Source organism: Marmota flaviventris, chromosome 5, assembly GCF_047511675.1.
Source record: "Marmota flaviventris isolate mMarFla1 chromosome 5, mMarFla1.hap1, whole genome shotgun sequence".
Taxonomy (NCBI): Eukaryota; Metazoa; Chordata; class Mammalia; order Rodentia; family Sciuridae; genus Marmota; species Marmota flaviventris.
The window spans coordinates 160,728,638-160,742,833 of record NC_092502.1 but is presented as its reverse complement, the minus strand read 5'-3'; the positions used below and the strand labels follow the sequence as shown (position 1 = coordinate 160,742,833).

At 46.0% G+C, this 14,196-nt stretch overlaps 1 protein-coding gene across 2 annotated transcripts; it reads right to left on the bottom strand.

Moving 5' to 3' along the window:
- Nucleotides 1–1,954: 1,954 nt before the first annotated feature.
- Med10 (mediator complex subunit 10) lies at nt 1,955–8,031 on the bottom strand. 2 transcript variants are annotated; one of them, XM_027943909.2, is made up of 5 exons: nt 7,830–8,031; nt 7,283–7,366; nt 4,645–4,747; nt 2,522–2,595; nt 2,283–2,369 (listed from the first exon to the last, which is right to left on the bottom strand). In XM_027943909.2, exons 1-5 carry the CDS (start codon nt 7,949–7,951, stop codon nt 2,351–2,353), a joined length of 402 nt encoding a protein of 133 aa, XP_027799710.1. In that variant the 5' UTR covers nt 7,952–8,031; the 3' UTR covers nt 2,283–2,350. The 2 variants fall into 2 exon arrangements, with proteins under 2 accessions (XP_027799709.1, XP_027799710.1); XM_027943908.2 differs by lacking the exon at nt 2,522–2,595 and having other exon boundaries at nt 1,955–2,369; nt 7,830–8,022.
- Between the last annotated feature and the right edge of the window lie 6,165 nt (nt 8,032–14,196).

Here is a 14,196-nt window from a genome sequence, read left to right as displayed (position 1 = left end):
AGGTGAACCTTCAGTGAGGAGGGAGGGAAGATGAAGCCACTGTTGCTCCTCCCACTTGGCTGTGTGCTGCTCTAACTTGACTGGGACAGTGAGCGCCTAGGCGTGTGGTGAGCTGAAGGAGAGCAGGTGAGTCGGGCAGGCCAGGTGGGCGAAGGCACACAGGGGTGCCCCTGGAGGATGAAGACCAGTGGGAGCAACACAGGACAGTCCGTAGACCTAATCCAGGAGACTGGCTTTGCTTCAAGGGCAGGTGGGGGGACAGAGGGAGGCGAGGACAATGAAAGGGGACGGAAGGTGCTGCCATTTCCTGGGCATGTGAGGAGGTGAGGCGGCTTCAGTCCACTTTGGGGGAGTTTGAGGCACCTGCAGAAGTCCTGTGGAGAAACAGGAAGTTGGGTGGTTGGGTGAGTAGAGCTCACTTGGGAGGCTTGTGTGGCCTGCAGTGAACCCAGTACCTTGGTCCAAGACTTAACTGGAGTAAAGAGATGGATGAGCACCCAGGGACAGGGAGGACCACGAAAGCCACCTGAGAAGACCCACCCTGAAGGTGCATGGAGTGCTCCAGGTGGCAAGGGGAGGAGGCTCCTTGGTGGTCCTGCCTCCAGCAGGCAGGAGGCAGATCAAGCAGACCCCTACTCAATGTTTGTAATTTACAAAAGGTTTTGAGCTGTTTCTTGGAGATCTCTCTGTATCTGCATACTTTCCTCATTCCTTCTAATCAAAGCAGAGCACTCCATCAAATGATGAGCCACATTTATCTAAGTCACTGTTAACATTCATTTTTCTTCCTATTACAAACAATGTAAAAAAAAAAAAAAAAGAAAAACAATAACCTGTTGTGGTTTAGATAAGAGGTGTCCCCAAAGCTCACCACTTACAAGACAACGCAGGAACATTCAGGGGCAAAATGATCAGAGCTGTGACCTAATCAGTGGACTGACCCAATATGGATTAACTGGGCAGTAACTACAGGTAGGCAGGGTGTTGTTGGAGGAAGTGTGTCACTAGGAGTGTGCCTTTGGGGTTTATATTTTATCCCTGAAGATGTCTGCTTCCTGGCTGCAACTTCCCTCTGCCATATCCTTCCAAAATGTTCTACTGTCACCTCAGGCCCAGAGCTAGAGCTGGCTGACCGCGGACTAAACCTCTGAAACCATGAGCCAAAATAAACTTTTCCTCTAAGTTGTTCTTGGTAGGTCTTTTGGTCACAGCAACACAAAGCTGCCTAAAAGAATCTGCCTATTCCTCTATGAGGTTATCTTGGATTTTCAGACTCCAGAACTGTTTAAACTACCTAGCTTGTGCTGTTACAACATCCTTCAATCTGAGCAGACCCAGAATCACTAGGAAGCAAATCAATCATGCAGATTCTCAGCTCCATCCTAGAGCCTGTCTCTCGACAGGTCTGAACTGAAACTCTGCCCTTGTAACAAGCCAGTCTGGTCAGCTGGAGATGCACCATAGTAAGGCCGCAGTTCTCAAGGCCCAATCCAACTAAATCAGAAGCTGCAGTTCAGCAAAACTCTGTGATCCCTGAGCACACTGGAAGCCGCACTGCACGGCCCTGCAGGGCATTCCCCACAGTGTCAATAAATCTGTACTCTTTAGTGTCACAACCTCTATAAAGGAGATTGTAGGGGAAAAAACCAGAATTTTGTATTTCACATTAGCTTTTTCTGCCTAAATAACAGATTGTTTTATGAATATTACTAATAGTTTAGAGGAGTAATAATTGACGATTTATAAGATATGCCATTCTACCTTGTACAAAGCTATAAAATAATTACATGAAATGAGCTAACAACTCAACTTTATTCTATGCATTTGTCTAACTGAAATCCATGAAAACAGTTACACACTGTCTATGTACATCTGAAAGTGTAAAATTTTTTTAGCTTTTTGATACCATAATAAAATGAAACAGAAAAGAGTCCATAAAAAGGAAAATAGCAAGTAGAATTTTTTGAACTTTTAATTTACTGATCACACTTAACATTTCCAGGATTCCCCCTGGGCCCTTTGCCCACTGAGAGAATGAAAGGAATCACTCTGAGGATGTGGGACCACAGTCAAGGGCTACAGAGACAGAGGGGCTCCGCTCCACTTCTCGTCCAGCCCCAGAATCCCACGAGGTCTACCGACAGGGACAGCAGGGGTGGGGACAGGTCCAGGGCCAGTCCACACTGGCAGGAAGGCACCATCAGTGCGGACAGTCATGGCCTCCTGCTGGCTTGGTCCTGGTCCGTCAAGGACTTGGGGTCTTCGCAGGCTTAGGAAGGCGGGTGATCCTCACCCCGGATGCTTCGGTACTTAGCCATATCTTCTGGAAACACTTTAGAAAGTTCTTGAATCAGCAGGCTTTTAAATTTCTATGAAGAAAAATACTGTCAAAAAATCTGCCCTATCATCCAAGTTAAAGGTCACACGATCCCCCATGATCCCTCAAATTCAACTGGGTCCCCAGAAGAGTGGGAACAGGGCTCCCTCCATTCAAGTGGGTGGTCCCTGCACGCCTGCTCACCTTCCATGAACACAATACCTGGAGAGCCCACCACAAGAGTGTCTGCAGCCATGCTGAAGGCACACTTCACCTCCCTGAAAAAGTAACGCCCCTTTAAAACAACTCCTCACTTCATGCCCAAAGAAAGGAAAAAGCACCTCTCAGCAGGAGCCAGACACACAGGCGGAAATGACCTCTGTAGACAGCAAGGTAACAGGGATTTAAAATAATATTTAATTAAGCAATTACTTACTAGAATCACATCAAACTCACTGTGTGCAAACAGCTCCAAGAGAAGCTTTCAGAGCACCAGAAAATACATTATCTATGCAAGCCCCACGGCTTTCTGACCCTACGTTATCAGCGTAACATTTGCTTTTAAACCCAAAACTAAAAGCAATTAAATCTGCCAGCATCTCAAGACCTTTATTCTTAGGAGCTATACCAAAAAGGGGCATGAACACATTGCCATTTAAAAATAAATTTTTAAAGGAGCTCTTCATTTCAACATAGAATACTTACTAAGAATCCTCTGAACCACAGAATCATAAACTCAGGAAGTGTATCAACAGCTGGGATCCAAACAAAAAAACAACAGAAAGCATCCGTGTCACCCAAGTACAATACTTATCATAGTGTTGAAATGAAGAGCTAAACTATTTTAAAATACAACTTATTTTAAGTTTAAATACATATTCCACTGGAGAAGTAAAAGCCACAAACTGTGACCTGAGACTTTCACAGATCTGAGAGCTGACAATGAGCAGAGATGCAAGGGAGAGGTAAACCACTCGGCCTCGTGTGTCACTGACATCAGCAAGTCCTTCAGGGCCCAGAGGCAGAGTTTAACAAGTGCCCAATGGGGCTGGGAGCACGGAGCCCATGGACCAGCCACTGTGCTCACAAAGGTGACTTCTGATGGTCGGTAAAACTCATTCACCCTTGCTCAGGGGAATAGCACCATCGAGCCATCACAACTTGCTACTGATAGAAAGCTGAACCGTATCTGGAAGGAAGCACAAAGTTCAATAGCTCCCCAATCCCAAAGGACAAGATGGAGGAAGCTGTGGGCTCCAAACTAACATCTGCCTCCAGGGCCATTTCCCACCTGTGGGATGACTGGACCAAGCCCTGGGAAGCTCGACAACCAGGCAGAGGTGCTGACACAAGTCTCCTGACAGAGCCCTTCCCCTCACTCCTTCCACCCAGCCAGAGCCACATGGGCACAATAAGCCCCTCTGACCCACCAGCCTGCACACATCAGACACACCAGGTGACACCAGGTGAGCCAGGCTGGCACCAGGTGGGCACTGGGCAACACCAGAAAGAGAACATACATGTCCTACAGTCCCGGAGCTTAACCAGCAGGCAGAAGAAAGAAAATAGAAGAAATAAAATGCAAACTCAACAGCACTCTCGGGTAAGAAATTTTAGAGAAAAGCCTCTCACAGAAGATGAAACGAGCCGAGGTCAGGAGAGTCCCTTGTGCAAAAAGAGCTCGAGAAAGAGTTTCAGCCAAGGAAGCAGCTGGAGGAAAGAGGACAGGGGAAAGCAGTGTGGGGGCCAGCATGCAGACCAGGCAGGGCACTGGGGGCCAAGGACAGGAGGCCACTGCAATCCAAACGCAGATTTAAACACCAACTGAGCTATATTTCATGTTCAAGATGCAGTGGTCTCCAGATGCCGTCAAGACAAATAAAATCTGAGTTCTCCACAGAAACGTAAGGAACAGTAAGAAGGATTTGGAGGTTGGGAGCTGGAGACAATCGCACGAGAAAGGTAAGAAAATATTCAAGAGTCCTCTGAACCACAGAATCATAAACTCAAGAAATGTATCAACAGCTGGGATCCAAATGGAAAAACAACAGAAAGCATCCGTATCACCCAAGTGCAAACCTGGCATACTGAACAAACTGACCTGTTCTTTCTTAAATGCAGACTACAATTTGGTTTTGTAAATTTTGTTGCTACCACACCGCTCACTGATATTTAACTTAACTACCTATCATAGCATCTTAACGGTAATGCCACGAACAGTTGCTGTTCTACCGAGTATGGAAAAGGACAAGCCTACCAGCCAGACTTGCTATATATCTCTTTCCAAAGTATGCCCTGGCATTTTCTGCTCTTCATGCCAGTCTTACCTTCATTGTGTCAATCTTGCCTTTAACTTGCTCATTTTTGGCTAAAGCCCTCTCCAGGCACTCTTTGGTGTAGAGTTGGGGGTTTCGACCTTGATCTATGTATCTGGAAACATGGAATATCTCAGTTAGCATTCAGATGGTGACACCTACTCTCAGTTTTCTGGGGACTATGGAAAAGAAAAGTTCACTACGCATCTTACGTATGTCTTCCTATGGCTCTGCTTAGACAAAACTGAGTCCAGGAAGCAGATGAATTAAGATTTTCTCATTTCCATAGCATCTCATATTATTTCTTATAACAGCTTAGGAAATCAAGCAATGCTCTTTATAAACACAGGAAAGCTGCATAAGCCATCCCCACTTCACATCTGTTTAGCATTTGTATTATTCAAAATACTTTCATGCTATTTGCTTTTTGATTCCACAACAGCCTGAGGTAAGAAAGGCTCTTTCTTCTTTCTTTGGGATTGAATCCAAGGGCATTCTGTCTCTGCTCCACTCCCAGCCCTTTTTAAAAATTTTATCTCAAATGGCAAAACAGAAATGACAAGTTCTGGAAACCTCATTTTACTGTGATGTTTTTGAAAAGATGTAATGAAAGAAGGATAATTCATTTAGAATTGCAGTTAATATCCATCCATTTCTCAAGGAAAAAAAAACAAAAACAAAAAACAGGAAGCCTTGACAGGATTCCACAGAACAGGGCTGATCATTCCACATGTCCTAAATAAACAGCCATCACATCAACAGCAAGGCCCTACTCAGGCTGGGCTCTTCTAAGACCCAAGAGATGAATCCCACTTCTGCCATTTTGGGTTAAACATGAGGTGTCCCCCAAAAGCTCACATGTGAGACAACACAAGGAGTTTACAAATTAACTAACTGGATTATGAGAGCCTTAACCTAACCCATGCATCAATCCACTTGAGTGGATTAACTGCGGTGACTAGGGAGGCGGGGTGTGGCTGGGGAAGTGGGTCACTGAAGGAGTGCCTGACGTGCCTCTGGGGTATATATTTTGTTACAGGGAGCCAAGCTTAGTCTCTCTCTTCTTCCTGGTATCATGTCCTGAGCTACTTTCTTCCTCCATGTCCTTCCACCACAATGTTTTGCCTCCCCTTGGGCCCACAGCTATGGAGTCTGCCATCTGTGAACTAAGATCTCTAAAATTGTGAGCCCCAAATACACTTTTCCTCCTCTAAAATTGTTCTTGTCAAGTCCTTGGCCACAGCAGTGAAAAGCTGACTAAAACACCTGCCAACACACAATCTCAAGGTTCCGTGTAGGAAAGGTCATTCTACCTTTGCTACGGTCCGTCCACGTGTGTCCTAAAGAACACTCCTTGGGCCTGAACTCCTCCTACACTGTGCACACCTCAACTTCCAGCATCTGCTACCGAGAGCCACAGGCTGTCCATCCTCTTCTTGAGACCCCAGGTCAATCTCTTCAGGCCCTCTGCCCTTAAGTAATCTTGTCTCCTCTACCCTCCTTTCATCAGAAGACCAGTCATCACTGGCATTTGTCACTATACCCATCCCAAGCATTCAGGGCTAGAGCAACACTGAGAAGGAGGCTTCAATTAGCAGAGTTCACAAGCAGGAAGCCGCTGCCCAGGAGTCCAGAGCAGCACCATGCACAAGCCCTTCAATCCACCTGAAGGCATAGGCCTCAGTGGTGCTGAGGACAGGTAGACTGCACATGGCACCTGGTTGGCAGCTAAAGGATGGAAGGGAGGCCACAACACTCAGCCTCTATGTCCTGTCTGTGTAGGCAGCTACTGAGTGGCATTCTAACTAGAACTTTTATCTCCGACCTTTCTGGATATAAAACAACCATAATGTTCCCTTTATTGTTCAAGGATATCAAATGTAAGTTTTGCTACAAAAAGTACAAGAATTCTTATTCCAAAGCAGCACAGGGAGGGAAAAGCTACACTGCATAGAGAAAATGATACTAGTGTGGAGGCGCAGGCCTGGGATTTAGTCTTAACTGAGACCTTTACTAGCTACACAACCTATTACAGTTACTTATCAGTTCTTGTGAGGATAAAATCAGGGCTGTGACAAGCCAGTGTGATAAAACCTGAATTAAAATCCTAAGCAATTTATGTACTGAAGGCATCCTCCAAGCCACCGCTGTGACAGGTGCTCATCTCCAGCAGCAACCAGTGAATACCTTTCCCAGAGAACCTGGACTGAGACCTTTACCTTCTTCCCAACAGAGGCGGTATCATCATCTCCCAGAACCAGCACAGCACAGGCGGTTTAGGAAAACCAGATCACACTATTTTTCATGCAGTTTCTAGCTGTAATTTTTTTCCTCCTAATTCATAATGTAGCCCACATAAGACATTAAGTTATGGGTTGTTCTTTAGCCTAAACTTTTTAGCAGAGGGCTTGGAAGTCTACAATGCCTTTCACATATTCAGTAACCTTTTATTTTTGTGTAGTACTTTTTTCAACAAGAACTTTTTTTTTAAATTTCTAAATCCCATTAGTATATCAAGCTCTAGGACAGGTAATTTTGTCCGATCTTTCAACAGCAAATGCCCATGCACTCAACTGCTGCAAGGTGAAGTCCTCAGTGTCACAACTCAACAAGATCCCTACCCAACATTAACACGAGGAATGATACTTACTCAAAAACTTCTAAAGGTACAGTAATGTCGTGAAGCTGCTGCCTGCACTTATCTATATCCTGTAGGCCGGTAACAATGAAATTCCTGGGGGTAGGTAAAAACGGGCGTTAGTTTAACTCAGAGGAGGCCTAGGCACCACCCATCGGGCCGCCGGGCCGCTTCCCGCATCTGCAGGGTCCCACGTGGATCAGGCCCCCTGAGACCCCTCCGGAGTCATAAACACCCTCCGACACTCCCGGGCTTCCCACTGCACAAGAACCCGCCGACGCAGGGGGCGGGGGGAAAACCAGCCTCGCCCGAGAAACCACCGTCCACCAAACCGTGCGGACGGCCCGGCCGGAGGGAAAGGGGCCCGCCCCTGCCCGACGCCGGGGCGGCGGGTCGCCGTAGCCGCCAGCCCGGCCGGGGAGGCCCCGCGCCCCGAGGCCAGCAGCCCCCCCGCGGGGTGGAGCAAGCGCAGCGCCGCCGGGGGCGCCCGGGGGCAGAGCCGGACCCGCCCCCGCCGCACGGCCCCAGAGGGCCCGCGGCCACGCCGCCCGCCACTCACAGCTTCTGGTGGAGCCCGGCCTGGCTGCTGGGCTGGAAGTCGCTGACGATGATGCCGAGCTGCCGAATGTTCTCCACGAACTTCTCCAGGTGCTCTTCCAGGTGGTCGAACTTCTCCGCCATCGGCCCGGCCGGACCGCGCCGCCGCAGCCCCCGCCCGCTCCGCGGTGTGCGCGGCGCGGCTCCCCCACTTCCTGCTTCCGCCCGGGCCGCCACCACTTCCGTTTCCTCTGGGGCTGGAGGAAGGGAGAGGAGGCGGGGCCTAGGGGGCGGGGCCTCAACTGGGCGGTGACTCTAGACTGCAAAGCTGCCCAAGTGAGCTGCACCTCTAGGTATGGGTCCTGAGTACCACTGAGCGCTCGGGTTTGCAAAGATGGAGGGTACCTGAAAATACTAACGTAGGCTTCACGTCAAAGACTGATTTTAAAGAAAGAGAAGTCATACATACCAGGTATTAATGGAAAGCTCTGAAAAGGTAAAGATACATACTAATGGAAATGAAAACCATTCCATTAGTTCTCTTTCTACTTGTATCAGAAGCTAGAAAGATGAACAGTAAAGCAAAGTGACAGTCCAAAAGACGAAACAAAGAGACATGCTTTTGGCAAGCCTCCTGGGGAAAGGAGAGAGAAAAGAAAAACTGTATCCATGAGTGAAGGACATAATGTAGTTACAGTGAAACCTGATAGTTCCTAACTTTGGAAGATTACAGGATGTGGACTATTTTCTAAGAAAGTCCCAAGTTTACTGAAAGAAAGTAAACTTAGAAAATTAGAATAGATCCCAACCTTTCCATAAACTTGTCAGTGGAAAATAAAGAAAAAGCATAAAATCTGATACCTGGTAGTTTCTTACACAGGTTTAAAAAAAATAAATAAACAACAAATAACTTCAAACTTACCCAGATATTTTCATACTAGAAAAAGAAGAATCACCACCAAGCTCATTTTTAAAGGGTAGCATGGTTTTGATGTGAAAATAGACTTCAAGGACAAGAAAATAAAACCTTCCTTATGAAGGTAGAGGCAAAACTCTTAAATAAAATCTTACTGAGTGGAATCAATTATCATGTATCAGCTATGTATTGCTGCATAACAAATATCTCCAAATCTTAGTGTTAAAACAAATTCACTTTTATTTTACTCACAAGCCTGTGATGTGGGCTAAGTATGGCGTTCACAGCAAACCTCTACTAGTCACTTTAGCTGAAGCACTTCACTGTGGGCTGGAGGATGTGCCTTCAGGATCCTTCCTTCACACATGGCCACATTGATACTGAATGTCCTGGCAGCACGGTTGGACCATGGGTTGGACCACAGTTCCCCACCAGGCAGGTGTTGCAGTTGGGTTTGGGCTTCCTCTCCTGGTTGTGGTTGGGCACCGAGAGCAGAAGCAGTCTCTCCCTTACAATCTGACCTTGGGAGATCCCCACGTCTGTGGCACATTTAGAATCTCTGGGAGGGAACATCAACCCAACCGCCAACCCAGTGGAAGAAGTAGGAAGTCGTGCTTTGGAAGAGATCTTGTTGAAGCCCCTTTGGAAAATACTGCTTCCCACTCATCACATTGAAAAAAAAAGTTACGATCCATTGGGATTCTCCTAGGATTGCATGAATGATTAAATATCATTCAGTCTACTCATATAACTAAGCCTATTAAGGATTAAAGGAGAAAAAACATCTTAAGTAGGTTTTTTAAATAGACATTTGATAAAATTAAACTATATTCATTTTTCATAGAAGAAATCTCTGAGAAAACTAAGAATAGAAAGGAACTTTATGAACCTGATAAAGGATAGCTATAAAAACTTCCAGAATTCATGGCGCTCAATAATGAAACTTGAGAAACACTGACACTGAAGTCATGAATGCAGCCAGAGTACTCCTGTCACCTCGGCCATCCTACACTGCAGAGAGGACACGGCGAGCACAGAGGGCCAGCAGAGGCAGCGTTTGGCTGAGATCCTTGTCTGCCCTGCTGTCCACCTCTTTTTAGCACTGAGCCCCTGTGTGACTCCTGGGATGTCACTAAATCCCCGGGTGGTTCACCCCACCTTGGAATGGCTTAGGTGTGGCTTGTGCCCGAGGTCCCCTAGGGTGGTGGGAGCTCTAGGAGATGGGCCTGGGGGAGTGGGGGGCAGTTAGTTCCCAGGGGACCCCAGACAGATTCACGCTGTCTCCAGGGAATAGATCAGGTCCAGGAAGAGTGCAGATGTTCCTGAAGGCAGGTTCCCTAAAAGAGCAAGCCCAGCCTCACCCAGGTTCCTGGCTTCCTGTCTCACCTGGCTTCCTCTCTCCTTTCTGCACACAATCAGTTTCCTTTCTGCTTCTCTACCTTGTTGTGATCTTACCAACATGCCAGTGTCTCGGTGTTTGGCCCTTCCAACCATGAGAATTATGAGCCAAAAAAAAAAAAAACTTTAGTTTATAAGTCACTCAGCCTCAGGTATTTGGTTATGGCATCAGAAGTTTCCCAGCTATATTTTAAGCATTTTGAGAACAATAATAATCTTACCCATCCCTAGAGTGCAAAACATATATGAACTAGTGAAATAAACAGCTTTTGGTTATCTGGAGGTTAAGGAAAAGGGAGATAGGAAGCAGCAAAAATAAACCAAAGACTGTCTGTTTGCCTTCTATAGATATACCTCCCTGGAAAATCATTTTTTTCTGTGGATTGAGGCTTGGCAGCTGCATGACTCCCAAATAATTTAGAAAAATGGGTGTTTCTACACTTTTATCTTTTGACGCTATCTGTCATGTTGCTGTCTTGTTTATTCTCAGCTCCTAGTAGGTCATTTCTACAGCCTCCAGTAGTGTACACACAGTAGGTGACAGGCTGAGATTCTCAGAGCAGCTTTGGCAAAAGGAACATCACACAGAGGTGTTGGACACAGCTGCCTTCCCCTCCCTCTGCTGCCCGTCTGGTCCGTCTCCTGGTGCCTGTCACTAAGGTGCCCCTGAGTCAGCTCCCTGGGGCTCTCTGACGGGAGGGCTTGCACAACAGAAATCCTCTCTCTCCCAGTTCTGCAGGTGGGAAGTCTGAGGTTAGTTTCTTCTTCAACCTGGAGGCTCTGCCCCTGCCTCTCTGCCAGCTCCTGTGTTTGCTCCTCTCCTGGGGACGGCTTGACTTGAAGAAAGAGCACTCAACCTCTCCTTCCATACTGTTATGCTGTTCTTTGTTGTACATCGCGGTCCTGATTTCCTTTTTATAAGGAACACATCATTCTGGATTAGAGCCCAGCCTCATATTGCCATTTTAACAGGACTGTCTCCAGAAAGACGCTCTCTTCAAAAAAGGTCACATTCCAACGTACTGGGGTTAGGACTCCAACTTCTCCTTTGAGGAGGACACATCTCAACCCAACCGCCCTTCCTCTTCTGTTCAGGAGCACTGGCACCGGCTTCTGGCCACGACCACACAATGGTGAAGGCAGGGTCAGGCCATTGGTCCCTACATTTTTGTGATTCCTGATTATCAGGTCCAATTTTCTTTTTTCTTTTTATTTGTTTTTATTTATTTATTTATTTATTTTTAGATACAAATGACAGTAGAGTGTATTTTGACATATTATACACGCATGGGGTATAATTCATTCTAATTATATCCCATTCTTGTGGTTGAACATGATGTGAAATTGCACTGGTCATATATTCGTATATGACCACAGGAAAGTGATGTCTGATTCATTCTACTGTCTTTCCTATTCCCATCTCTCCTCCCTTCCCTTCATTCCCTTTTGTCTAATCCACTAAACTTCTAAAACCCACCCCTTTACTTTGTGTTAGCATACATACATCAGAGAGAACATTCAGCCTTTGGATTTTTGGGATTGGCTTATTTCACTTAGTTTTTTGGGATTGGCTTATTTCACTTAGTCTCCAGGTCCATCCATTTACTGGCAAATGCCATAATTTCATTATTCTTTATGGCTGAGTAATATCCACATTTTCTTTATGCGTTCATTTGTTGAAGCTCACCTAGGTTGGTTCCATAGCAGTTCCAATTTTCGTTTCTATGAACTAGTTCCCTCTCTTTTCCTTCTATTGACAGTGGCTAGAGAAAGAACAGAAATATGAGGTTTAAAAGTCTGAGTGTTAAAAGCAGCCCAAATAGAGCCCCCCTGAGGCCCTCTGAGGAGAGATGCAGGAGTTTCAATGCATTTCTAAAGCACTTATCTCCCAGTTGTCCAAATTATGGCCCCAGTGACTATTGTTCTTTGCAGAAACCAAAAACATTCCAAAGCCATTTAAATCTTCGTTGAAATTCTCCCTTTTGGTCCTCACACAGCAAAGTGGTGATAGCCTTCCTTTTACTTAGTACCCTACATACTGTTGATTTGTTTACAGGGAACATTTTAAAATTTGAACACTCCAGGCTTCAAATGTAGATGAAATTAGGCTGGAAAATCCCAGCAAGTCAGAGGTTTGCAGAACCGTGCTGACCGAAGCCCTCGCCGCCCTGCGCCCTCTGAAGTCCACGCAGCTGTCCCTGGGAAGTCTCCTCCCTCTAACGCTTGGTGACCTTGGAGGCTGAAGGTGGTTTTTTCTTTCTTTTCTTTTCTGTTCAGTTAGTATTGCTCCATCAGCACTCAGAGCTCTTGGGGGTGCCATTGGGAACATCCTTGCCATTCGTTCTAATTTATCCCAAGCACCAGACTCAATGAAGTACTTTTTTAATGCAGCTCTCCTTATCCTACCAAGAGGGAGAAACAGCTGGCTCCTGCTTTGTGCTTTGTGGATTTTCAGCGCGTCTGCAGTTCTAGCAGAGGGAAGGTTGGCAGGGCTGTTGCATGATGGTGATGATGATGGTGATGATGATGATAGGATCGTAGAAATGACAATGGGTGACATTTTCCGGCATATTATATAAATTATCTCATTTACTCTTCACAACTCTAAGTGGAAACTACTATAATTTACACCATATATGGTCAAATATAAGCCAAAATTTTTCCGAAGTACAGAATCAGAAGGCAGAATAATTCCAGCTGGGAGAGGAGGAGAATATTTGTTTTTCCCCAGGAGCCACATCAACTCACAATGTTCAAGTAAATTTGGTTTCCTGGTCATTCTACCAGGCTCACGTGTCCAGGAGACCCCATGCCTTGTGTGCAAACAAAATAAAATATACATTGTGTTATGTTCCTATACTAGCAAGCATTGAGAAAGAGGAAGATTTCTCCTTTTTTTTTTTATATGTAATATTTGTAGCTCTCTCTGGAATTCTGTATGATATGTGACCAAGAACGGAAGACTAAAAACATGTGATTACACAAATCCAGCCTACAGATTAGCCTGTACACCAAGCAGCAACTGAAGCGTGCAGTTGGCTTTCTCTACCAAGTTTGTTTGTTTGTTTGTTTTTAATTTGTCTCACATTCAAGAGGGGAGCAGAGGAGCATTTCAGAAATGGGAATAAGGTGAGACATCTAATGCATTAACAAATCACACACACACAAACAGAAATACAAACTGTTTTAGACTACATGGCAATTTGTACCCTACTAGGTCTCTCAGCACAGTATTCGAATCCTGACATTTCATAGCTCTTTGCAAAAATTCAATGACATTCAGCTGAGATCCACATCCACCTTAAACTTTGGAGGAGAAATGAGCTGTACTCAGGCCTGCTCTTCTCAGTGTGAGGATCCAGAAAACAAAGGCTTGCCTTGCAGAAAATCACGGAGCATGTGGCCCAGAACACCTGCTCTGGTTCTGATGGAGGAAGACAGATAACTGGGAAGCGGTCCAGCAAGGAGCACCTAAAATAAGCAGATAGAAAGCAGATTTTATCATAAAACTAAGTAGAAATGTATTAAAATGGGAGATGGCGCTCAGAGGGGCCAGGAAGAGGGTCTAAACAACTCTGAACACGGATGTGGCTATTGATTCCCAGGACAAGAGAAATAGGTCCACCTTCCTGAGAGTGGCTGTAGTTGTTGAGGCCACTGAGAAGCAGATCCCAAGATGGGATTAAACATGCCAGAATTTTTAAAAGAGAGATGCCTGTGAGAGAATGGGGGAAGTGCAGAAGAGAGGACCAGGAACACCTGCAGGGCAGGACACAGATCTGACCCCAGAGGACAGGACAGTGGAGGGAGGGGGCAGAAAGGGGTTTGGAGGCCCCTTAGACTGCAGTGAAGTTGAGTCGGGCAAGACCACTGAGGGGCCCCCAAACCAAAATCCTTCAAGAGCAAAGTCCAGGATTTCAGCAATGGACATGCCTTAGTTCCTCCATGTCATTGTCTGGGAGTGAGAGGTGCAGCTGATTTCTCAAGAGACCCTTCCTTGGTCAGTCCCTTCTGCTGCCAAGACATGAAGACAGATTCTTATGGCTGCCACCTAAGGCAAGCAGTAGTCAAAATA